Source organism: Letharia lupina, assembly GCF_014066315.1.
Source record: "Letharia lupina isolate WasteWater1 chromosome Unknown contig_2, whole genome shotgun sequence".
In the NCBI taxonomy this organism is placed as follows: Eukaryota; Fungi; Ascomycota; class Lecanoromycetes; order Lecanorales; family Parmeliaceae; genus Letharia; species Letharia lupina.
Genome location: NW_023502971.1, coordinates 1,292,910 through 1,317,418, shown reverse-complemented (window position 1 = coordinate 1,317,418; position 24,509 = coordinate 1,292,910). Strand labels below are relative to the sequence as shown.

Sequence of the window (24,509 nt, the reverse complement as noted above, 5' to 3'; positions counted from 1 at the left end):
GCAGCAGCGGCTGGAATACAGTAGTGATTCCCTTACTTAATCGCGTGGTGGCGGATTACTAAGACTTGAGGAAGCATATCTTGCCTTGTAGCACCAAGCTCGACTCTTTTGTCAAACGGCGCTATTTACCATTATCATCCCCCCACAACGATTCTCTTTCCCTTTAGCTGTTCAAATCCACTGTGCGAATTGTCAATATGGCCGACACAATGATCCATCCGGATGAGCCTGAAGACGCTGGGTAAATATTATCTCTTTCTGTGAACAGACGTCACCTTTCCCTCACATTGACTAACCTTTTATTTCGAACATAGGACCATCGAGCTTAAGGATAACACCATCATAGTAGTTCTGGGTGCGTCGGGCGATCTTGCAAAGAAGAAGACTGTGAGCATGCCATCCCCGTCCAAACTACAACAAGTGCTGATTCAATAAACACAGTTCCCAGCTTTGTTCGGCTTGGTTGGTCACCTCTGGCTCCTAAATCCTTGGGACTCCAGCTGACATACTCTAGTACCGTAATCGCTTCCTGCCTAAAGATATCAGAATCGTCGGCTATGCACGGACAAAGATGGACCATGAGGAATACCTCAAGAGGGTCAAATCACACATCAAGGTGCCAACCAAGGAGATGGAGGAGCAACTCGAAGAGTTCTGCAAGATATGTACATATGTCTCTGGTCAATATGACCAGGACGAACCGTTCAAAGTACTGAATGAACATCTGGAGGGGATCGAGAAGGGTCGAGAGGAGCAAAACCGCGTGTTCTATATGGCGCTCCCGCCTAGCGTCTTCATCACAGTCTCACAACACCTCAAGCGGAATTGCTACCCCAAAAGAGGAATATCACGAATCGTCGTGGAGAAGCCTTTCGGCAAGGATCTGGGTAGCTCGCGAGAGCTTCAGAAGGCCCTTGAGCCAGACTGGAAAGAGGAGGAGATCTTCCGTATCGATCACTACTTGGGGAAAGAGATGGTGAAGAACATTCTGATTCTCCGATTCGGAAATGAATTCTTTGGGGCTACCTGGAATCGCAATCACATTGACAATGTTCAGATATCTTTCAAAGAGCCGTTCGGTACCGAAGGCAGAGGAGGCTACTTTGACGAATTCGGCATCATTCGGGATGTTATGCAGAATCATTTGCTGCAGGTGCTCACTTTGCTTGCTATGGAGAGGCCAATTTCATTCTCGTCAGAAGACATTCGTGACGAAAAAGTCCGAGTCCTCCGAGGCATCCCCAACATAGAGCCAAAGAACGTGATAATTGGCCAATATGGCAAGTCTTTGGACGGTAACAAGCCTGCGTACAAGGAAGACGACACGGTGCCCAAGGAATCGCGATGCCCTACATTCTGTGCCATGGTTGCGTACATTAAAAATGAGAGATGGGATGGTGTCCCCTTCATACTCAAGGCCGGCAAGGGTGAGTGAGACATTACATATGCCGTTGTCCTATTGAAGCTGATCAATCGTAGCTCTCAACGAGCAAAAGACAGAGATCCGTATCCAATTCAAAGACGTCACTTCGGGAATCTTCAAAGATATCCCACGAAACGAGCTTGTCATTCGAGTGCAGCCAAACGAATCGGTGTACATCAAGATGAACTCCAAGTTGCCTGGTCTGAGCATGCAAACCGTTGCAACGGAGCTTGACCTAACCTACCGCCGCCGCTTCTCTGACCTTAAGATTCCCGAGGCTTACGAGTCTTTGATTCTTGATGCGCTCAAAGGCGATCACTCCAACTTTGTCCGTGACGACGAGCTAGATGCTAGCTGGAGAGTTTTTTCGCCTTTGTTGCACTATCTGGACGGGAACACAGAAATCACTCCTATGGAGTATCCCTATGGTACGTGAAGATGCAGCACTTCGGATCCACCAGGCTAACATAATTCCAGGCTCACGCGGTCCAGCCGTTCTTGACGATTTCACATCTTCTTACGGATACAAATTTTCCGATCCAGCCGGCTATCAGTGGGGTGGAGCTCAAAATGAAGCCAACAAGCTGTGAGTAAAGTACTTGCGGAGCGTTAGAGGCCCCCTCTCTTGCGTGCTTGTATGAAAGTGTAGTAGATCTCAATAGCTTAGCCATGATAGTTTAGATAGCGCTGGAGTGACCGAATACACGGCATGACAAAGATCATTGCTTTGAGTATTGCAATGCATTGTGGGCGTGTGAGTGCAATGGAGGAGTCTGAGACCCTCTGCTACTGGAAATGGACCTTAAATCTGAAATGTCACTTGTGTAACTCAGATGATGGCAAATCGCTCTATGCAGCCATATATCTGTTTTACTAATTTTCCACCCGGATACCTTTTCGTGAGCTTTATGCTCAACGCCGTCGCTATGTGTCATGCATACATCTCTGTCATTAGTCGAACCCTGGTTAATTAAAGACCGACCCACTCCTCAAGTCTTGCCCCTCACCACTCATCAAATCTCCCACGCCACCATTCCAGCTTCCCCCGTCTTGACTGCTACCACTGCCCACGTTACCTAACCCCTTCGTTGCTTTTATCTCAAGTCCAGCATTTAGTAGGCCCATCCTCAGTAAGCGTAGATGGGCCGTACGCTCGTATTCCTCTGCAGTAGCCAACGCCTTGGCATGCACTTCGCTTCTGTTATCCACTTTTCTCCCCAGCAGCACGCGATCAACGAGATCAAGGCGAGCGTCAAGGTTGCCGCGCTTGATCATTTGGGAGAGTTCGAGTTCGATGTTTGGCTCATCTGTATTGAATGCTGTTGCAAGAGCTGAAAACGTGACGCAAGAGAAAGGGATAAAGTATTGCTGTATAGCTTTACTGCGGACTTCGTAATAGAGCTGGGGGATGTGGCGTTGAAGATAGATGTCAAGGAGGTAGTCAGCTTTGTATGAGTCAAGAATAGACAGACATGCTGAGTATTTGGAGGAGACGAAGTAGGATATGGCGCGACGGATGTGAGGTTCGAGCTCAAGGTAATTGCGGAAGCCAGAATTGTCGAGGACTTGCTTTTGAAGCTCCTCGCGGGTCATGGAGGCGAGTGCGCAGAGGCCGCCGTAGACCGCGATATCATTAGGGGTCAAAACCTCATTGTAGGACTCTTCGTCCGCTGGATCGTCGAGCTTGGTTTGTGACATTCTAGGATTTGTGCTTAAGAACTCCTCGGCGGCTTCCTTGTATTTTGCTTGGGCCATGTATGTGAGGCCCGAGGCAGCGGACAGCTTGGCGGAGTTCTTCTCAGCTTCAGGATACTTCTGATTGCCTGATTGACCCCGTATACGTTGGACGTGATTTTGAGCGGCGAACCAGCTGTGCTGGTCAATGCAGACGTTGATGAGGTGCATGTTCATGATCACGATGTGAGAATTCGTGGTACAAAAGTCACGCATTTGAGAATAGGCTTTATTGGACTTTGAGAGTTCACCAATGCGGTGGTAGTGGTGGCCGAGGTCATCGTACCCCATCTTTGAAAGGAGTTGTTAGCTGATTAGCTTGTGTGTGTTCGTGAGGAGACATAGCATACCCTGATGCTCTCCTTGATCAGGTTGTTTTTGTAGCCCTTCAACTCCAACTCCATTTTGTCAGTTGCGCCTTTTACTTGCTTCTTCATTCTGTCAATCCAGTCCAAGTCCGGCGTGGCATCGGTATCATTAGGGGCAATCTCGCGAAGACATGACACAGCATTCTCGTAGCGCTGAACATCGGTTCCTTGCTTGGCTTCAGCAATAGCTGCTTTCAGTGCTTCCAAGAAGAGATACGAGGAAGAAGTTCCGATGAGTAGCAGTCGTTCGAAGCGCGTTCGGCCTGTTGAAGCAATTAGAATCTGGGTCTCACGGAGCGTATAAGAAACATGAAGCCTTCTACCTCTGTAATTCGCAATGTAGGCCTCGAGATCCAGCTTTGGTGGCTCTATGAGAAGGTCAGCTAGAGTATGTAATGAGCGAAAGCGCAGGTCACAGATACTGACCTTCTACAACAATTCGTCCAGCTCGACGAGCTTTGGTGAAGTACTGCGGCTCAGCTTGGACAGCCATGACCCACTCAACTCAAATGTCCGAGCCGGAACCCCGAGCCAGTAATTTGAAGGCGCAGTCAGACAGATGTAGGGCAATTGGTTGATTTTAGATGCGAAGTGGACGTTTCAAAATAAGGGTGTTGATACACCTGAGGTTAGGTAGCTGGAGTCACTCTCAAGCACAGGTATCTTACTTACCTAGGAGGTTAGGGCTTACCCTTGGCGTGACCGGCTAAATGTCGATCATCTGATTGGACTAAAACCCTAGTGCGCGCAGCACGTGACCTGTCCGATCATCGCATTTGCGAGTAGAGTAGGTTCCTTCGTTCTCCATGTCCTGGAATTACAGCTTTGCTATGTGCCTTGAAGAGGATTGGGAATAGTTCGTTGTATTATGTTAACACTTTCCACGCGCCCGATCAATTTCAGGTCGTCTTTCTTTTGTCGAAGATTTGTCTCAGGCGGCGACAATAAAATACAGGGTAGGTGAACCCATATTACTCCTCTCAAATCCATGAACTCATGCTGGGGACAGCCGGTGATCGCGTTGTTCTGCAGCTGAAAGGGAGAGATCCGTTCATGACTAACGTACTTCGTCAAGATGGAAAGACGAATCTTCAGCAGTAAGTCATCTCTTTGGAGCCATCTCTTCCGGCTTCGTACTGCATTTGGAGCGACAAGTCCTGTTCTAGAAATGGAACAGTTCCAGAACTCGTCTGGCAATTGGGGTCCGATGCTAAGAGAGATACGCTGACTCCGACATGACTCAGTGGCGACATCTTGCATAGCGAAATCATTGGCAGAAATACAAGAGACTTAGTGAGGAGTAGTAGAGGAGCCGACCTCAGAGTCTACCTTCCCACCTTGGCTGAATATGTCACCATGACTCCTCGCATTGTGACTCCCGTGGGACTACTCAATTCTCTGCCATGTATACGCGGCTTACTTCTTCCACCAGTAGATCTACCCAGTGGACGCCAATCTCATAGTCTCGTTGCTAGATATCCACGCCAGTCCTTCACCCTCAACTCACGGCCCCCCTTCCTTAGAGATTCTCGAAGCAGGCACTGGGCATGGAGGATTAACATTGTACCTCGCTAAAGCTGTTCACGCAGCAAATGCTCTACGACCCAACACCAACAACCCAAGTAGTAAAGCGGTAGAAGATTGTCAGTCAGCATCCCTTTTCAAAATTGGTGCTCCAGGTTATCAGAGGTCTTCCGGACGGGAAGACGATCTGAATTCACGATCAAAACCCTCCTATGAACATAGTAGTGATGACCGGCAAGCGGTCATCCATACTCTAGACGTATCTTTGAAACATTCAAAACATGCAGAGCAGATTGTAAAAGGGTTTCGCCAGGGACTCTACTTCAACGATATTGTCTTTCATGCTGGTGATATCTCCGGGTGGATAGACGAGCAGGTCTCCAATCGTGGACTTGGGCCTGATGCAAAAGCATTCTTGTCACATATCGTGCTGGACATGCCTTCTTCATTTCATCATGTCGAAAAAGCGGCGTCTGTATTGCATACCAACGGTAATCTGGTTGCCTTCAATCCCAGTATCACGCAGATCATTTCTATTGTTAAAATAGTCAAGCAACTCAGTCTCCCTTTGGTCCTTGACAGTGTTCTCGAGCTTGGACTAAACGTCTCGGGAGGCAAGGACTGGGTTCGTACATTTCGAAATAATCCCTTCCTTTTCCATGCCGAGGTCTGAGTTGCAATACATATTTCTGGAGGAGAAGGCTCTTTCTGGTCCCGAGACGTGTCTTGCGAGTCTGAGTTTTGCCTTTGAAAAGCAACGCTGACTCCGAAATGTGCGCAGGATGTACGTACTGTCACACCAAGGGCACTGACGAGGAAGGCAAAAGATACCATACGCGAAGACGATGCTTCAGGGGACGCGGACAAGGATTCAAACGACGGCGCAGTGGCCGACTCCGCTGGAGCAAGTACCGCTGAAGGAGACAATCAACCAATTCACGATCAAATCAGTGAAATGGAGATCGTCTGTAGACCGAAAGTCGGTTATCGAGTGGCGGGTGGAGGTTTCCTCGGCGTCTGGAAAAAGATGAAGTATTGATGGGCACTGGTGAGTCTTGAGCCCACGAGAGTTGATCATCGTTCACACAGACCTCTGCGCCGCTGTTAAGCGTCGAAGCTCGGTCACTTTCGTGCCGATATCTGACAAAAGGGGGTCTTTACCTCAGGATAAAAGGCTTATCTAATGTCTGGACTTAGGCGGCCTCCTCGAAGGGAGCTTTGGTTCTGCAAAGCTACATCTCAGGGGCTGTCTATGTTGAATCTTGTGGAAATAATATCTCAATATCTTTTCTGAATGTCTTCTTGGAAGTCAAATTCGGCCATTTCACTATTGTTATATAGTCGGTACGAATAAATACATCAGGACTGGCAGGCTCTCGCCGCAGTTCGAGCGCTGCATGTTTCTTCTACAGGAGCTGCTGTGCTGTAAGAACGTATGGTCGGTGCTTCCTAACCGAGCCATGCATCCTGAAGACCATCCGGAATAGTCTCAGAGCCCAAAAATTTGCTAGTCGGAGAATTGTCACAATTTGCTTTGTGGCTCTGACAAGGCTTGCGTCCTCTGAATGTTTGCTCTAGCGAGGATCCAACCTGCAACGTCGTTTGCGAAAGTGATCTTGTCCTCCCCCGGCTCAGCGTGTAGCTTGTGGAACCATCCCGGATATCTGGAAAGCTTCAGAGTCAGCATGTCCAAAACGGGACAGATCTCGTATTTGAACGCGGATTTTTAGAGTGTAACACTCTAGATAGAGGCCCTCGCAAATCCCTTCTTCATTGATCAGGGAAGATAACATCGAAAGATTGCTTACTCCTTGAACTCCTTATCTTTTGCCTTCAATCGTCCAAACCACTGCTTACTGCTCTCGAAACTCGTGACCCGGTCTCCACTCCCATGTCCTATCCAAAAACTTTTCTCATCCTCTACAACTATCCTGTCGCAATTCAACTCTGCTCCCCTGTCCATCATCCCGGCCAGCCCTTCCAATGTTCCCGTATCATGACAAAGCTCGTCATCCTCCCACTGATAGTTTCCTAAGTCAGTAGAGCATCTTTGAGGTAGAAAACCAAGGCATGACGTATGACTTGAAATATTGAACGAGAGACAATATGTAGACCCGAGATCGGATCCACGAGGAGCCGACCCTCAGGATTTGAGTGATGACTGCCTACTTATCTAGACAAAGAAGCCAGATGGAAGCTTTGAGCCAGCAAGTCTGATGTTTCTTAATAAGATTTACTCTTTAGATTGCAATGATTCACGAGCATTGAGCCTTCAAGACTGCAGAACCGTTCAAATGAGCAAGCTGGGGAAGTGTTTGTGAGGTCTGATGGGCCTCAGAAATTCTGATGGCTTTCTCCCGTCATATCCTACAGCAAAGGATGTTTCGTGTCGTGCCGGGCCCCTACGCCCCAAAGACATCACCGAAGGAGAAAGAAACATGCTTACCTTCTTGCATACTGCCGGGTCCCTGCAAAGCCACCTGGGCTGCAGCTTCTGCACCCTAGATGATAATTTCAGAGTCAGGTTTCCCTATTTGAGAGGATCTTTTGAGCCTTGGAACATGCCCAAAGAGTCGAAACTCCCAAGACATCTATCAAGACTCAAGATTTGGTCCAAAAGAGGGATTATGGACGGCGCAAATACGTACATCTGTCTCTTTGGTAGGACTTTCGCCGCTAACCTACCGGCTATTGCAATCATACGACGAGGCTGTGCTGACGTGTGGAGGGTCAGGTATGGGCTTTCAGCAACATAGCCTCTTATCTGAGATCGCATATCCGAGGGACCACGAGCTGCCCATTGTAGCACTTCCGCACCCCCCATTGAGTGGCCCATCAAGAAAACAGGGACGGACATTGATGCAGCTGTTGCAAGCAGTGAATCAATAATGGAACTTATGTCATTGAGTACCGTCGCTGTAGGCCCAGTGAGACCCCGTTGTGAGGGTGTCTGCACAGAGCGTCCCCAGCCGCGTTGATCGAAGGCATGGGATCTACAGCGATACTCCATATTAGCGTTGCCTTCCTTGACTGGGAATGTGTATCCACGAAACGAAATTACATCTTTCGGAGCGGTGTACAACGTAGGGGAGTAAAAAATTGTTTTCCTTCGCTTAATGGGTCTAGCAGACGCTAAGCCCCCACTATAGGAGGAGATCTGGGGCTTCAGAGAGTCATTAAGTCAGTGAAGGTCTAATGATTAGACCATGCGAATGGTAGACTATCTCACATTCGCGCTGTCTTGATCGATAATCTCCCTTTTCACGCTGAAGTTTCCAGCTTGCGAGGTGCATAACAAGCACCGGGTCTGGCAGGGTGCCTGGTAACTCAAAATGCCCTCTGGATGGAAAGAAATGAGTTGGAGAAGACTTACTGAATGCCGCGACAAGCGAGGGTGGGAAAAAGAGTGTAGTAACTATTTATATGGTCGGAAAAGCCATGGACGAAGAGCAGCAGAGCGTGAGGAGTTGTTGTGGGCTAAGTATGGCGGACAGTCAATTGAAGGATAGGGGGTTTGCAGAATTTGGGTGGATAGTTACTGACTATCCAGGTCTTCGTGTACAATTTGTGCCCGTCGGGAAGTGTATGCCTTCGTGTTTTCGGAGTCAGCATCAACTTTTTGAGCCGGGGTTTGAGCCCCGCAAAAAGAGTCTGTAAGCCAACTTATAGCAAACACAAGTATTCAGATGATCCAAAAAGTAGACTCACCAGCCCTCCTCTGTTGTATAAGAGGTCATTATATTTTGGGCAATCACCACAACAGCAACAAGTTCCCGAGAATTGTTCCCCGTCGCCCTACCTGTACTTGCCTTATCGATAAGATTGTGATAGGGCTGAAGGTGCCCAAAAATGTGGGGACGGTCAATCTGCTCCAGTCAACTTTCTAGTGCTAGAGTATGTTATATGTATCTCACAGCTGCCGATCAGCTGCCAGAAACGAAGACGGCAAGCTACATTGTGAGATGACTAACCCAGCTCTGCGTCGAGAAGTAATCAACATCTACAAAGGTGATTTCCAAATGCTCCTCCGCATACCCCGTTCCCCAGACCACGAAGGACTACTGCTAAACTGAAGCCGCGGAGATTCGCAGAGCTCCTGAACTTGGGCAAGAATTACCCTCAGGGTTATCCATACTTCCAGACTCACCTGCACAAAGCATTCGCCAGTCAGACCGGTCTTCAAGATGAAAAGGATATCAGGAAGGGCATAGAGAGGGCCGAATATGTGAAGAAGGAGATTGAGGCACTGTAAGCATGTGCTCATCATCGCTGAATCAGGTTGCTGATACGATGGATAATCAAGTTATTATTTGAAGCGATATAGGTACGTACATTTCGGAGCCGATCTGTCCCAGTTGGTATTGAATTTGAGTCGCAAGACATGTTTCGGGAGCAAAAGGACCTTTCTACTCCCGAGATCTGGCTCGCAACTCCATTGCCTACCTCGTATAAGCAATGCTGACTCCGAATAATGCGCAGGGCGCTTCGCCGGCGCTACGGTCAAGCTTAAGATACTTCTTGCGAGCTCGCAACGCTCCAAGCTCGAGACCCTCTCGGTTGAAAGTACTATCTTTCTCGCAGCAGTCTTTATTTTTGTTTGCCTACTAACAGTCAATTCATCTCGTCTCTTACTACTTTCTTTCATCAAGAGCGGCTCCATAACAAATCCAATCTCAATGCTCAAAGCTGTCCGCCTGATGGTCGCTTAGTCTTATGTCAAAGATGAATGTTCCAGGCCGCCGCTGAAGCCCCCAACGCGTTCATTCTCTTCACAGATGTTATCGTCCCGCTGGGCTCATGGAATACGCTTTCATGCTCCTAGCGCACAGGCCCGAAGGGGACTACAAACCTTCGATTGCAAATCTCACTATAAGCATCCGGCTCACTTGAGAAGTCAAAGCCTATGAGGGCACAGGGTGTCGCCGTCAAATTCTGTCTGCACAGAGCTTTTTCCAACCACAAATTAAGATCCTGGATGAATCTGTTCTGGGCGTTTGCAAACGGGATGGCCGCACTTATGGTGTATGTTGCAGTCAATTCTCCATGTTCCTCCTCCTCAACTCAGACTGAGGTATAGATTAGGAAGAAACTCATAGTAAGCGTGCCTGACCCGCAAGCTGACCCCAAAAACTTCTTAGGCTGTTCATGAAACGTGCTACAAAATGGACATCTGAAAACTTGGGCCAGCAGAAGAGTTCGAAAGTTTTGTCTGTTTAGCTCCTTTAGATGTATAGGCAGTGGGTATGTGCTTGCATCTTCCAGAAAATGCGGGCCCTGTCGATAGACGAATGGAGAGGGCATGTCGCTAATCGGGCGGTCATTGACAGGAGCTGGGTTAGGAAACGTTCCCCCTCTAGCACCGTACTGAGTTGCAAATCCCGGATCCTGGAGTCTGTATGATGGTGCTAAAGGCAGGCGACGGCAGCCTCATAATATCATTGGTGCAAGAGCGGTTTTCTGGAGGTATAGATGAAGCAAATGTCTGAAAATTGGAAACATATAGAAGTATGGTTCAAAAAGCAACGGGGTAGGACCTTTGGGCAAAGGTTTAGGCGTGCTAGTTTCCATGATTTGAACTCAAGGATCCACCAAGGATGGTGTGCGACGCCTTACGGAGTCCATGTATATAGATCCTCTTATGTCATATTGTCAGCAAGAAAACTGTCGTTCAGAGACTGGTAGACTTGAAGGTACAAAGTGGGATATAAGGTGGGATATAAGATCTTGACAGGGGATCCAGAGGTCTTTCACGTTCATTTGGTTCCTTAGTTCGGAATGAAGGTGACGAGGGTGAATCAATAAAAAGAAAGCCTTCAAATTTTCGTCTGAAAAGCTGAGTATCCAAAAGGAGAAGTACCCGAACTGTGGTCAAGTATTGAACTCAGCTACCACAAGACACGAGCAGGCATTCATTACGGAAACCTTTTCGAATTAGTCATTGAATGAATCAACTCGCAAGCGTTTGATCGGACTTGCGGAGATGCCTGACTCAAATTCACTGCTGTAGCAAAGTAGACTCCGTATCAACGTGACAGGGGGTTAAAATGGAAGTACTGTACAGAGGTCTGCACCGAAAGTCCTGCACCCGCACTAGTGCAGCCCTAACCCTACTTTCGGAAAGCGGCCCTGTAGAGGGGAAGCCTAGAAATATCTTCTCACAGCGCATGGATGGGACTTTAGGTACTTCTCTTGGCTTGATAGGGGCATTAAGCCCCGAAACCTGGCTAGGGCTAGGTGCGATTCCGAAGAACTTCAGACGCATTGTCCAGGTAACCCTTTAGGTGGGGCGTTATCCGAAGTCTGAGCGCAAGAGTCTTGGCGGGTGCAGGACTTTCGGTGCAGACCTCTGTACCTTCACCCTTCATCACCATCAGGCTGTCAGCCTTAAGGCACGAGGGGCACTGGCGAGACTAGCTTAGCGCTAAGGCGGGTAGCTCCGCGCTTCTATACAGAATGCGGCGGAACCTTCACCAGCAGCGTTTTCGTTGGATTCATAAGGTACGCCATTCGACTGCTATCATTAATTATTATTGCAATAACCAGAATTGTGATACGCTTCTACGTTGTCGCAATCAGGGTCAACTGCATTTTTGAGAAGCCCATGTCCTTAGCGTCTTCTCCTAACACCCTGACCCGCAACCCGTTGACAAGCTGTCGCAGAGTCTCCTCTAACGCGCATTACACCAGGACTACGATGCTTGCGTGGCTGTGAAGTGGACGACCGAGTGTATTGGACGGGTTATCTATCTTGCTAAATTGCAACAATTCCACCGGCAGGAATCTCCTCACGGTATCACAACGTCCTCAATCCTCAGTCTGGAGATTGGTCAACTTCAGCCCCTCGAGCCTAGACCTGAGCACGCAAACGACTTTCCTATGCCTATGGTGGAACGAAGATCCTCACGCAAATCCACCTCCTCCATCACAGATCTGAATACAACAATAGCTACACTGAAGAATACGTATACTCTGTCGTCTCCCTTTCGGTCGACCTTGTTAGATGGCAGATGGAGCACACCGGTTCCCTGGAACCGGACCATTCTACTACAACCAGTATAGTCAACAAAACCACCATCCTCGTCATCTGGCCCGATCCGGCTCTCCAGTGAACAGTGGCAGAGGTAGCTATGCCAACGACACCCCTTCGCCCTCTCGCTCGCCTGTATCACAAGCTTCTTCCCAGAACCCGTATGCGATGTACAGCCAGGGCCATCAGCAGGGTCAGCACGCCATGATGAACGGTGGACAACATCAGAGATTTATGCAGCCAGGCGCGGGCCACAAGTTCCAACATCAATCTTACCAGCAGCACCACGGTCAACAGACCAACCACCACCCGCAAAACCAGAACGGAGGTCACGGTATAGGCCACCAACACACATTCTCCTCGGGAACGTTATCCAACGTCACTCCTCATTTTACTCCGAACACCCTTCACAATGGCAATTCAAGCAACTCTCAGGTTGGGGGGATTAATGACAACTTCATACCAAATCAGCATTGGCAACGTCAGATGCAGCTCGCCGCAGAATCGAGACAGGCGCAATCGGCGCCGCACCATCATTGCAAGAAAGAAGGGGTAATATCGCGAGTGAGCAAAGCCCTGGAGCCAACGCCTGCCGAAGAGGCAGCTGAAGAAGGTGAAGAAGAGCGCAATCGGGCCACCACTGTTGGAGAGATCTCAAGACAAGATTGGGACGCCTTGGATTGTAGCGGTCAAGGTATGAGGGCGATCTCAACATCCATCTTTGCCTACAAATTCCTCAAGAAACTGTACCTCGACCATAATCGGCTTGCACGCCTTGACCCCGTTGTCGGTCATCTGAGGAACCTGACACATCTGGATATCTCAAACAACCAAATCATGGAATTACCAGAAGAAATCGGAATGCTCGTCAATCTGAAAGAGCTCCTGGTGTTTGACAACAATTTGCAAACGCTTCCTTACGAGGTGGGATATTTGTTCAAACTAGAGACGCTAGGAGTAGATGGGAATCCCTTAGATGAGGATCTAAAGGAGCACATCGTGCACCATGGGACAAAGTCGTTAGTCACTCATCTAAGGGAAAATGCTACACGTATGTATTATCCTTCACATGATAAGGTTACTCTTAATCTCCTATGGGGGCAATCGGACTGACTGACTTGCAGCTGGGACCCCTCCCAATGAGCGTCCCCGTGTGGAAATTGATACGTCTCCTGCCTCAGAGATTCTCAGTGTTCTTTCTTACAACATACTATGCGATAAATACGCTACGAAGTCGCATTATGGTTACACGCCTTCGGACGTGCTTTCTTGGGACTATAGAAGGGAGGTTATTCTCAATGAACTCAAAGATCATGATGCGGACATCGTTTGCCTGCAAGAAGTCGACCGCGAGAGTTTTGACGAATACTTTCGCCGCGAGCTTGCTGTCAACGACTATCGTGGAGTTTTTTGGCCGAAAACAAGGGCAAAGACCATGGCGGAAAAGGATGCCAAATTGGTTGATGGATGTGCAACATTTTACAAAGGAAGTAAATATGTCTGTCTTGATAAAGTTCTCATCGATTTTGCAAACACAGCCATCAACCGGCCGGACATGAAAGGCGAGCACGATACTTTCAACCGCGTCATGCCTAGAGATCACGTCGCCGTGGTAACGTTCCTTGAGAACAGGATGACCGGGTCAAGGATGATCGTCGGCAATGCGCACATATTCTGGGATCCTGCGTTTGAAGATGTCAAAGTGGTTCAAGTCGCGATTCTTCTGGAGCAAATATCGAAGCAAGCGGAAAAGTGGGCAAAGTACCCTCCATGCACCGACAAAGCAGCTTTCCGCCACTCCGAGGTTGATAGCCGAGGCAACCCAGATACTGCAGATGAGCCTGCTCCCGAGCCTAGTGTCTCCCTCGAGTATTCCAGCGGACCTCAGATACCGCTGATAATATGTGGAGATTTTAACGCCGCTGCTGGAAGTGGGGTCTACGATCTCATCACGCGTGGCAGCTTGCCTGGTAATCATCCCGACTTGGGGAATCGGGGGTATGGCAGTCTTACCCGCGAAGGAATGGCTCATCCGTTCAAGCTCAAGTCTGCGTACAGTACGACCGCGGAGCTGAGTTTCACAAATTACACGCCGAGCTTCATCGGGGTCATTGACTACATTTGGTACTCTACCAATGCACTGCAGGTCCGACATCTGCTTGGAAGTGTCGAAGAAGAATATCTGCGGAAGGTGCCAGGATTCCCCAATCACCACTTCCCAAGCGACCACCTGGCACTCAAAGCAGAGTTCTCGGTCAAGCAGCGGAGAGAAACAAAGGGTGCGGAGATCACCAATGGGGTACAGCGAGAATGGGAGCGGAGCAATTGACCAGGCTTCAGCTTGTCCAAATCTAGATAGAGATGTTCTGTCGTGGCTTGGAAACCATACAAATACGGCGTCGTGTGATGTCTCAGAGGGAGGAAATTTGGTGGGGGTGACTTAAGGGTTCTTCTTCCCTCCAAGCATCAGGATTTTTAAATTTCGGTGTTATCTTGCATGCGATTTTAGGGGTTCAGGGTACCTCGAAGAAATGCTTGGGCCTTTCCATCAGCCTGATCGCTGGGGTCAGTGTAGTCGAAAGATACACGTAGGCCTCGCTACAAAATACTTTCCACTTCGACTTACAATTTGTGCACCTCTGATTCGAAGTGGATTGCTTTTGGCGGCCTGAGGAATGGGATTTGGCGGCCTCGGGGTTTTTTGCCCTGTCCTATAAGTTGTAGGGAGTATTCGTCCTCCGCAGTCAAAACACCAATAGCGGGATGCCAGACATCCAACGGATAGGCGCACCGAATCATTGGGCCTGATGGGGAATGGTAATTGCGCAAAAATTGTAGCGGCGCATTGTAGCGCAGATGTACTCAGCCGCACAGTTGGGAAGAGCACTTTTGTGGGGGTCCAAGATAGGAATGGAAAGAGGTGACAGGATACGAACTGAAGGATTCATTGCAGGCAAGCAGTGAGAAGGTGTAAGGGGTGAGTAACAGTGAGACTTTTTAATGTTTATGGAAATGGTTACATCAGACAGTGGCCTCACATTATTTGGGCGTCAGTGGAACTTGAGTGACACGATCGTTCAACCGTTCGGCTGCAGGCAGGTACGAGTAGGGTCAAACATTGGTTTGAAGGATGTCAACAGCTTTTTTCCCGGCCAGTTGTATGGTAGCTTATTAAGCTTGTATCGACATCATGTTGGAGAGAGATACGAATAAGGTAAGACCAGGCTCCTGTCGCAAGAAAGATGAAGATGGCGCCTTCTTTCCGATCGCTAACATGCCTGGAAGAAGGTTACGCAGGACTCGGACAAAGCGAAGCAAAGCAAAGCAAAGCAAAGGAATCTTGCAAAGCTGAACGTGAGATACACTAGTACTTGGTGAGGCTTCTGAACATCAGGCGTTGAAGATGTCGGTGGCAATCAAGGGTTTTCTTGTAATTATAAAACGATCAATGCGTTCAAGGTTGGGGTGGGGGGAAGGGAAAGGGATCGATTTCCCCGCGGCGTGAAACAAAGATGACATGCACGGTACACAATCAATAATACACCATTTTAATGTAAGGTAAATTAAATTAGTGAGTAGGTAATGTAAATACTCGTAATGGATTTCCTGACGAATCAGAAGAGGCTTCTGGAAGGTCCTGAAGACGGAAGAATGAAAGACTTCTATTCCTTCCTTTGACTACTGTAACTTACCGTACGAATTACGAGTACCGTATTCGGAGCCTCTCTCCAATCAATTCCATGCATGGAGCATAGGAGTAGTCCACAAATTCATATAGCGGCATATCCTTTCGCTCGGAAAATTCTTAAGTATCTAATCTCGCTCTTTACTCTAGTCAAGCATCAGCCGCACCACTTGTTCGCCTGGCAATAATTCATCAGTCCATAAGTAACAGAATTGGACCAGGACAAGCTTGATTCCCCCCCCCCCTTCCCCCAAATCGCCAAGTCATCCCAGATGTCCTTTCTCATTGTTTGATTCCTCGTTGTTTAAAAAAAGAAAGAAAAGAAGAAAAAAACAATAACTTATAATCTGGGATTTGGAGTCTTAGCAATGTTTTGACACTCTTTGTACACCCCTAGGTAGCCCGTAAATCGTAAATCGTAAATCGTAAATCGTCGAAAGGAGTACTTCGGTTCTTACGCCAAACCCTATTTTGACCGGGCCAAGCCAACACTCCTCCACTATTCTCGAACAACCTCTCCTTCCCATCAACCTACCCTTACCCTTACCCTTACTCGATCTCTACCTTCCTGCCACTATCGCGCCTTCTGCTTCTTTCATACACCATTGTCTGGCCAACCTCACGTCAACTGCGCACCTTCAACTTGCATTCTCCATCCGACGTTGCTCGAATGTCCCGAACCTTCCTTGCTGGCGAAAGTAATTCCCCTCAAACTCGCACCGGATGTTGCGCATAGATCAAACGTCTCTTTGCCCGCGACGCTGGCGCCGCTTTGATCAGATAGCACATAGCAAGCGAAGAGCAAGGTCTTCGACATCCAAGTTACCAAACCCTGATAAGCTGGTCGTGTACCATTAGGAGCAGGAGCACGTGAGAAGAGGAGGTCACCGTGCATTGCTCACGAACTCTTTGCTTCAACCATATCAATTACACATGCTCGCCAATTTGCCCTCATACTCGTCCCTCGCATTTCGACGAGACTACTCGACTGCTCACGGTAGCACGGATCGCTCTCAGCGCAGATCTCACGGTTTCCCTCACCTACATGCGAGGGATCCACCTCGCTTTAGTAGTCGTCACTCCTCGCAACCTCTTTCCTCAATTGCTCGATCCAAGCAGAACTGTATCCTAGATACTGCTCTGATTGATCGTGCAGCATCGCTTCGCGCGGACGAACCGTACCGTCTGCCTGCATCAGAGACTACTTGCGCTCATCCATTGAGCTCTACTGAGCCCCATAACAACCGAGAAATAACAATCTCATTTAACCATTGCGTGCATTCTGGAAGACTTGACTAGCAGCCCCCGCTCTGCCCATCTCTACTTAAATACACGAGTAGCCACAACATCAAAAGAGCTCCCGCACGCCACATACGGGCCACCCTAACGGGCCCCGACATTGGCCAGCTGTGACGAGCCGTCATGGACTATGCAGAGTACCACATCGTCTATGTCGACAACCGATTGAGCCGAGATCTCGACGGAAAAGTGGTTCAAAAGTCAGAGTCAATTCGTTCGGATGGAGCAAACACTTACGGCGAACATATGTGGGAGGATCGAAATCCGGAATGCTGGAAAGCTATCCTTGGAGAAATTGAAGAAGTGCGCAGCAACCTCAAGAGTCTTCTGTCCGTATTCAATGGAGGTACGTCTCTTTACCCTTGGAGTTCCGCCAAAGAGCGCCTCGGCATGCGTTATCAGAATACACATCACTTCCCCCGAAGCTGTAGCGACTAACACGTTACAGTGCATACCTGTATTTCCGGCGATACTTGCATGGCTAAAGTCTCACATCTCGAATCTCTGAGTACTGATATCCAACCTGTACTTGTCATGCTGGGGACGCCGGCCAACGACGGGGTAGAAGGCCGTTCGGACGAGATTCCGAAAGAGTCTTCGTCCTCCGAGCTCGCAGACTGCTACGGTCTCGCTCTTCTAAAGCACATTTCGGCGGAGATCTCAACTTCAAGCCTCTCAAAGCTGGTCGTACCTGTGGCGATGATTTACAATAAAGGATCCGAACGTCCCACCAGCCATACGTTCACGAACAACCGCCCATCGCGGCCTTCCTCAGGCGGCTTCTCCGTATTTGGGTCGACATCCTCCAGCCCAAGAAGGGCCGCCGGCAACCCGGCCTTGTCAGAACACCAACAGATGCTGAGATGCGTTGACACTGGAGCTATAGATGTCCTAACATCCCCTTTGCAAGAAGAACGCCTTCGTGGCTTGACGGTGCATGCTTGTCGCGCGCAAAAGGAGGCGCGGAACGAACGTGCGAAGTTTCTTGCGCAGAAGAGAGTGAGAAAGCGGTCTTGGCTTGGCAACAACGACAACAAACCCTACGCTTATCTTCGAGAAGCTATGGTCTCAGGACTGATGAAAGGCATCTGCAACCCCGATGAAGAATTACACCCAATTGACCTTAAAAAGCTGCCCCCTCTGGAATCGAGAAAGGAAGAAGCGTTGTCTCGCGCCCTTGGGTCTTGGGCTTTCTCCGGTCACGACTACTCGGAAGATGATCTGATTCACGCAGCCTTCCTTATGCTTCAACACGCTCTGACCATCCCAGAACTTGATAAATGGCGACTATCCGCAGCTGATCTGACGATTTTCTTGATGGCCAGCCGTGCTGCTTACAATGGCTTTGTGAATTACCACAATTTCCGTCACGTAGTTGATGTCATGCAAGCCATCTTCTACTTTTTAATCCAGCTTGGCACGCTACCTCCCTTCCCGGCTTCGTCGGTACAGGCAGGTGTAAACAGAGAGATTTCGCCAATCGCAGCTTTACTGAAGCCTTTCGATGCTCTTACACTCTTGATAACCGCGATTGGGCATGATGTCGGCCACCCGGGTGTTAACAATGCGTTCCTTGTGGCTCTCAACGCACCACTCGCTCAACTATACAATGACAAATCCGTGCTCGAAGCATTTCACTGCGCAGCCTACTCGCAGATTCTGCGCCGCTACTGGAAGGCTGCATTCGAAGACATCCCAATGCGTGGGCTTATGATTAATTCAATATTAGCAACTGATATGGGTATGCATTTCAATTATATGAGGGAGCTCGGAAATTTGCAGGGTAAGGTGTACCATAACAATGGCACCGACGGCTGGAGTCCTCAAGTCCTAGACGACTACAGGATACTTACATGTGCCCTACTCGTCAAGTGTGCAGACATTAGCAACGTTGTAAGTACTCTTGCTAAGGTAAGTAATGTATGTATGGAATTGATGTTATATCAGGCACGTCCTTTCGAAGTCGCCGTTAAATGGGCCAACATTCTTCAGCTTGAATTTGCCAATCAAGGCGTAATGGAAAAGGATGTAGGCATACCTACCACACTTTTCGGTGGTCCGCCAGAGCTGGGCAACCTTATCAAGCTCGGAAACTCCCAAAACAGCTTCATGAACATTTTTGCGCGTCCATTGTTTGAGGCTGTTACTGATATTCTGCCTGCAATGGCGTTCGCTGTTGACGAGATGAAAGCAAACCAAGAGATCTGGACCGAAAGGATCAAGAAACAGACATTCATGAAGGATAGCATGGGTTGGAAGAAGCAAAGGTCGTCCGAGGGTCTCTTATCTCCGCGTTCAGGGAGCCCAGACCGTCCTGCCAGTCAGCCTGAGTTCTCACATCCGGAAGGACTGCCAGCATCTCAACCTCTGGAGACCTCGCCAATGGCGCAAGCTGCTCAATTGGCGGACGAGCCGCGTAGGGCGTCAGCCTCTTCAATCCCTCACCATCTCGGCTCTTTTGATTCGGGTGCTCATAGCCAGAACACATCCCGCCGCTCCTCCCTCGGCCGCAATTTGAATCAAGTGAACCCTACCACCGACTCAGCCTCATACTCGCGTCGCTCATCAGGTGCGTCTCCTGTTGCGAATACTTCGCATGCAACTGTCACCACTAGACGGCTGAATAACAGCTCGCCTAGTCAGCTGCAATTAGGCTTGAACGCCGACTCAAGGTCTCAGGCAGCATCTTCTGTTACCACTTCTGAGAATATACAACCAAAAGGACGTGCGTCTGAGGATACTCTGTCTCAAACAGCATTTTCTGGAATTGGCCTGTCTACGAATGGTAGTCGCCGCGGCTCTCGCGAATCCGCTGGGGCAGGAGATATTTCACGTCGCGGCAGCAAAGACGATGATACTGACAATTGGCGCTCCAATCGCTTCACGGCCAATACAATCGTAGGTAGACCGTACACACACTGCGCTCACCATCGCTCATCTTCTGGCGCACATACCAACAATACCAGCATGTCTCAATCTACGCCATACTCTCCAACTGGGACCCAGGCCACGAGCGTCTTGACTGTGGATAGCGATGAGAAGAGCTCTCAATCTAGATTAGACAGCTGGGCTGGCCCCGAGCGCAAAGGAATGCCGGACGTCGTGAACTTGGAGCGACCAGGGAATGGACATCGACCTGGAAACGTGACTGGACAGGATGGAGCCAAGGATATTGACATCAAGACTTCTGTTATGAGCAACGGCAGCATGAGAGATGGGGGTGGGCCTCAACGCGTTGTTGGAAGGAAAGGCTCGAGATTCAATTTCAATTTTTGGAAGAAAAGAGGTAAAAGCGTGGAGGCCAGCCCCTGATGTAGGTTCATGGATGTCTTTATCAGGGTCTCGAGCAAGAGACATTGGGGCAAACGTGAGAAGGGCAAGGCTCGTCGAGGCGTTTTTAGCGTTCGTTAAGCGGTCTTTTTCGTCATGATGTTGCGATACCCTGGGATGATGATGGTTTTACCGGTATAGTATATTTCGGAAGGCAGGTGTGGTGTACATGGTGTGCCTGCACGGTGTGGGGGTTGGAATCGTACGTTGCTTCTCCTGACGGATGCACATTGGGGCTCTGGTCAGATGTTTGAGGTTTGCCGTGGGACCGTGCAAGCACGCTTTTTCCGAACCGCAGCAATTATGTGTGCATACTATCAGTAGGTCTATATCATTGGACGGAAGGCCTGCAGCTTGACGCAGAGCTCTGAGTACATACAGAACGCTTCTCTACAAAGATTCGACGCTTCTTCCAAGTTCTCAAAACAGGTTCGAAAACGCTGCCCTTCGCTCGTGCATCATTGAGACAACCTAAAACGCCATAACGTAGAGTTCATGCGAAGAGGTCTCTTCGACCATAGACGGCCCTCCTTAACGGCGGGCTCATTGAGGAGCGGTCACAGTTGCCCTTTGTCGCCTTTGAACGTTTCTCAAAAACCGAGGAGTCAACTCTCCTTGAGTGCTGCCACCCCTCCGTTTTCGTCGTTGCTTTCTCACCATCTCATAGATATCTACCTCCCGTCCCATCCTGGGATCTCAGCTTTAGTCTCTCTGCATATCTCACTTGAACCCCGACCACGGTGACCCCATTACCCTCCCACCCGCAGCGTCGACCTTCACACCCTCACCCTTCAGCAGCCGTACTTTCTTGCCATTGTGTTTACCCTTTGGCCCCCACCTACACATTGCAGAGTCAGTATGGCTTCTTCGAGGCAAGATGCACAGGTTATAAGACAAATTCGGGGGTTGAAACGGGCCTACTGCTCGCGAGACAGGTCTTGTGGCTCAAGAACCATGGATTCGAGTAGGAGATATTTGCTCCGAAATGTGCACTTACTCCCCTCCAAACCCCCCCATGCCCCCATCAGCAGCGACGACCCGATGACAAGGCACCCGTGGCGCAAACGGATTGTTTCTCAACGCGTTGCCCACTGCACGAGGTCTTGATTTCTGGGTCAGCATTCCTCTTCTAGTTACATATTTGAGGGGTGAAACATTTCAAAGGAGTACAGATCCTCTCAAGACACGTCTTACCGCTCACAATGCGGGAGGCGTTGGGGGGGGAAGAACATTCCGAAGAGTAGACTCACGAGGAAGATAGATGATTCGAGAGAGCGAGATAGGTAGTGTATGAGCCCGAAGGCACTTGGCAAAGAGCAAGCAGGACGCGTCTGCGAAAGGGTGTGAGGGTGGGATGCGAGGTGATCTCAGAGGATAGAGCCGGATCGACTGCCGCTGGTGATGGCGATTTGGGCGGAGTCGTTGGAGGCGCACCCATGGCGGCTCGAATGTCGCCTTGTTGGCTTCGTGATGGTTTCTTGGATTTCTTCCTATCCGGAGCGGCGTCGCCTGGCACATCCTCCCTCTTCCTCTTCTCACCCTTGAGAATCTTCCCTCGAACGGTCAAACTCCGCTGGTCCAATTCCACCAGATCGATTCTTCCCTCGGCTATAGCTTTGCCGAGCTCTATACACGCTTCCAGTTGCTGTGGGCTCATGTTCTTGACCGCGGGCGATTTCAGCTTCGCGGTCCATGGAGTGGGCGTTTCGTCTGGGCGACTGGAGGTTGAGTTGCCGATGACTGCGTCGAGGATGATGCGCGCGAAGCAGTGGTCTAGGTGGACGGGCCAGGTGGGTTGGGAGGACTGGGCGAGAGTGGGGAGGGTGCGGGTGTAGAGGGTTGTCCAGCGGGACGTGAGGTTGGAAGTCATTGCTGGGAAGCTTTAGTTAGGAAGAGGACTGTTATGTGCATTGACCAGGCAGAACTCTCGGCGTCGCGACATGAGTTTGGCAATATTATGAAGTCAAGAAAAGTCAACATTGCTGGCAAAGTCTTTGCTCACTAACTCCGTTAAGACCGAACGGCAACGCCAGAGCTCAATTGAGTCTTTGTCATTAGACAACAAGTGTGAAGAGACTGGAGAGACGAATGACATTTGTGAACAGAAGCATGAGGTCAACGACTCTATTTACAGTTCGTCTCGCGGGGCGTTCTCCCGGGACCGATCAATGGGCTCTTCCCACATTCGCTTTTTGGGGTTTGGAGGCTCATCCTCTCTCCTCTCTCTTAGCACGGTGCCCTGCTGTTCTCTTTCAGCGGTTGCTGTGTTCTCTAGCTGGGTGTGCTCCTCCTTCTGACTCTGCTCGGCCATCTCCCCCACTTCATCTGACAATGTCTTGTCCTCCTTTCGTGAAGGCTGCTGCGGCTGCTGCATCTTGGCGCCTTGTCCACCAGCTCCGACGTTGACTGAAGGTGCCGGACTGTTCGGTCTGAAAGTCGGGATCTTGCCCGTGCCAGTGGGTTTCTGCGCGAAGCTTGTAACAATGCTTTCCGAGGCTTGAGAAAGGGCGCTGCTCTGATTCTTTGCTCCAACAGTTCCAGCTACTGCTGATAGTGAGCCTACCAAAAGCTGCACGGCCAATAGGCTCAATCGCCACAGCCACTTGGTAGGCAGATACAACAACCACCAGCCAGGTCCGTAGATGAGGCGTCGAAACACAAGCCAAGCGATAGTAGCAGCAAGGATATAAAAAGCGCTCTCGAGGTACCAGGTGTCGGATTTCTGCGAGTGTATGAGACTAGAAACTAGTGAACGGGACGACGAGAGGAGAGTGTCGAGGTTACTGTAAGATTCCGATAGGGTAGCCAGGTCTTTTGTAGAGGTTTCTTTGTAGAGTATTAGCCATACTGAAGAACCAAAGCCGCCTGAATACCCTCACCTAGAGTCTCTCGTGCGAATTGGCTCCTTTCGAGCTCGGCTGACATCAGCGTATGGGTCCTTCTCAATGCAGCAGTCACGTCACTTGAAGCATTGAGTAGTATTTCCTCCTGTGATAGCTTCTCTTGGCCCTTTCTTCGACCGTAAGCTGTAGTGCTGTTTCCTTCTTGTATACCTGCGAATAGGAGCTCTCGTTCTTTGCGCTTTGCGGCTTCAGCGTTGCGCTTGGCTTGAAGCTGAGCTTTGCGGAATTGGGCACGGGCACTGTGGCCATGTACATTAGTCTGAATTCTTGAGAGAAATGGCTATATAATACTTGCATCTTCAGATCCTCCCCCAAACGCGTAATTTGTGCTGCTAGATCTGTCCTTTGACTGCCTTTTCCAGCGTCTCTTCGGCGAGCGCTCGACGACCAGCTAGATATATTTGTCTGATCTTCTACTTCCTGCCGGAGTAACTCAAAGTCCTCCTCCTGCTCCTTCAAGGTTTGGTGGATCTCTGCACTAAGTTCCACGCGGGCGTCGTCCTCGTCAGGGTTGGAAGGGCTGGCGCCAAGTTGGGCGGGAAACTTGGAGAGGCGAGTGATCAGCTGCTGCGTCTGCTTCAAAGACTCAAAAAGGGGTGTCAAGCGGGCATTAAGTGCTTGAGTGGTCATTTCCGAGCTGAAGAAAGTGGTGCAAGGACGGCGGACGAAGTGTTGCGGGCAATTTCCGCCCACTTCAAAAGGATCGACGTCCGGACTGCTCTGCTTTCTTGCGACATTCTTTTTAGCTCTGCACAAGGAGCTTTTCTGAAATCAGGTATGCGGATAAAACCAAAAGGTATCCTATGAAGCTGATTTATTCCTCAATTAGTTATAGATTGGTACCATGATCACAAAACATATCACCGAAGTGACTTCGAGGTTCAATCCGTTCACAAAGCCTTCAAAGACCTGTCGAGTCTTTCTAGCGCATCTACCTGCCAATGCTAGAAATACCATGAAGATCAATACCACGGTGCTTGAGCGCAATAGCCAAGAGCCTAGCTTCTTGAAGCTCAAATTCAGTATGTGCTTCACACCTAAGCGCTTGAATGCATTATAATGGATCTTAGCTGATCAGACGTTCTTATAGAAGATGGGAAAGAGATGCAATTGGACACCGAGAAGCTGAAAATAAATGACGTCGTGGAGGAGGTGGATCGCCATTCAAGGGTTTTGAACCGACAGGCAGATCTGACCGGCAATTGAAGGACCATGA

At 49.4% G+C, this 24,509-nt stretch overlaps 10 protein-coding genes across 10 annotated transcripts; 6 read left to right on the top strand and 4 right to left on the bottom strand.

Moving 5' to 3' along the window:
* Positions 1 to 197: 197 nt before the first annotated feature.
* Positions 198 to 2,013, top strand: HO133_004522 (uncharacterized protein; the record flags this gene model as incomplete). Its single annotated transcript, XM_037295439.1, has 6 exons — positions 198 to 241; positions 315 to 387; positions 442 to 462; positions 515 to 1,427; positions 1,480 to 1,851; positions 1,901 to 2,013. The coding sequence occupies 6 exons, from the start codon at positions 198 to 200 to the stop codon at positions 2,011 to 2,013; spliced, it is 1,536 nt and encodes a 511-aa protein (XP_037157440.1).
* A 376-nt stretch (positions 2,014 to 2,389) lies between these two features.
* HO133_004521 (uncharacterized protein) lies at positions 2,390 to 4,018 on the bottom strand (the record flags this gene model as incomplete). Its single annotated transcript, XM_037295438.1, has 4 exons — positions 2,390 to 3,448; positions 3,508 to 3,788; positions 3,849 to 3,893; positions 3,952 to 4,018. 4 exons carry the CDS (start codon positions 4,016 to 4,018, stop codon positions 2,390 to 2,392), a joined length of 1,452 nt encoding a protein of 483 aa, XP_037157439.1.
* A 375-nt stretch (positions 4,019 to 4,393) lies between these two features.
* On the top strand, positions 4,394 to 6,088 carry HO133_004520 (uncharacterized protein; the record flags this gene model as incomplete). Its single annotated transcript, XM_037295437.1, has 5 exons — positions 4,394 to 4,481; positions 4,535 to 4,622; positions 4,770 to 4,905; positions 4,961 to 5,674; positions 5,831 to 6,088. 5 exons carry the CDS (start codon positions 4,394 to 4,396, stop codon positions 6,086 to 6,088), a joined length of 1,284 nt encoding a protein of 427 aa, XP_037157438.1.
* A 483-nt stretch (positions 6,089 to 6,571) lies between these two features.
* On the bottom strand, positions 6,572 to 8,661 carry HO133_004519 (uncharacterized protein; the record flags this gene model as incomplete). Its single annotated transcript, XM_037295436.1, has 6 exons — positions 6,572 to 6,713; positions 6,858 to 7,069; positions 7,496 to 7,550; positions 7,698 to 8,042; positions 8,423 to 8,526; positions 8,593 to 8,661. 6 exons carry the CDS (start codon positions 8,659 to 8,661, stop codon positions 6,572 to 6,574), a joined length of 927 nt encoding a protein of 308 aa, XP_037157437.1.
* A 237-nt stretch (positions 8,662 to 8,898) lies between these two features.
* HO133_004518 (uncharacterized protein) lies at positions 8,899 to 9,301 on the top strand (the record flags this gene model as incomplete). Its single annotated transcript, XM_037295435.1, has 2 exons — positions 8,899 to 8,909; positions 9,097 to 9,301. 2 exons carry the CDS (start codon positions 8,899 to 8,901, stop codon positions 9,299 to 9,301), a joined length of 216 nt encoding a protein of 71 aa, XP_037157436.1.
* Positions 9,302 to 11,502: 2,201 nt separating this feature from the next.
* On the top strand, positions 11,503 to 14,405 carry HO133_004517 (uncharacterized protein; the record flags this gene model as incomplete). The annotated part of the gene is made up of 4 exons (XM_037295434.1): positions 11,503 to 11,547; positions 11,737 to 12,011; positions 12,109 to 13,127; positions 13,201 to 14,405. The coding sequence occupies 4 exons, from the start codon at positions 11,503 to 11,505 to the stop codon at positions 14,403 to 14,405; spliced, it is 2,544 nt and encodes an 847-aa protein (XP_037157435.1).
* A 2,778-nt stretch (positions 14,406 to 17,183) lies between these two features.
* Positions 17,184 to 20,372, top strand: HO133_004516 (uncharacterized protein; the record flags this gene model as incomplete). The annotated part of the gene is made up of 3 exons (XM_037295433.1): positions 17,184 to 17,406; positions 17,509 to 18,953; positions 19,008 to 20,372. The coding sequence occupies 3 exons, from the start codon at positions 17,184 to 17,186 to the stop codon at positions 20,370 to 20,372; spliced, it is 3,033 nt and encodes a 1,010-aa protein (XP_037157434.1).
* A 738-nt stretch (positions 20,373 to 21,110) lies between these two features.
* On the bottom strand, positions 21,111 to 22,260 carry HO133_004515 (uncharacterized protein; the record flags this gene model as incomplete). Its single annotated transcript, XM_037295432.1, has 3 exons — positions 21,111 to 21,228; positions 21,388 to 21,492; positions 21,641 to 22,260. The coding sequence occupies 3 exons, from the start codon at positions 22,258 to 22,260 to the stop codon at positions 21,111 to 21,113; spliced, it is 843 nt and encodes a 280-aa protein (XP_037157433.1).
* A 258-nt stretch (positions 22,261 to 22,518) lies between these two features.
* HO133_004514 (uncharacterized protein) lies at positions 22,519 to 23,923 on the bottom strand (the record flags this gene model as incomplete). The annotated part of the gene is made up of 3 exons (XM_037295431.1): positions 22,519 to 23,216; positions 23,270 to 23,532; positions 23,589 to 23,923. 3 exons carry the CDS (start codon positions 23,921 to 23,923, stop codon positions 22,519 to 22,521), a joined length of 1,296 nt encoding a protein of 431 aa, XP_037157432.1.
* A 214-nt stretch (positions 23,924 to 24,137) lies between these two features.
* Positions 24,138 to 24,499, top strand: HO133_004513 (uncharacterized protein; the record flags this gene model as incomplete). The annotated part of the gene is made up of 2 exons (XM_037295430.1): positions 24,138 to 24,315; positions 24,384 to 24,499. The coding sequence occupies 2 exons, from the start codon at positions 24,138 to 24,140 to the stop codon at positions 24,497 to 24,499; spliced, it is 294 nt and encodes a 97-aa protein (XP_037157431.1).
* Between the last annotated feature and the right edge of the window lie 10 nt (positions 24,500 to 24,509).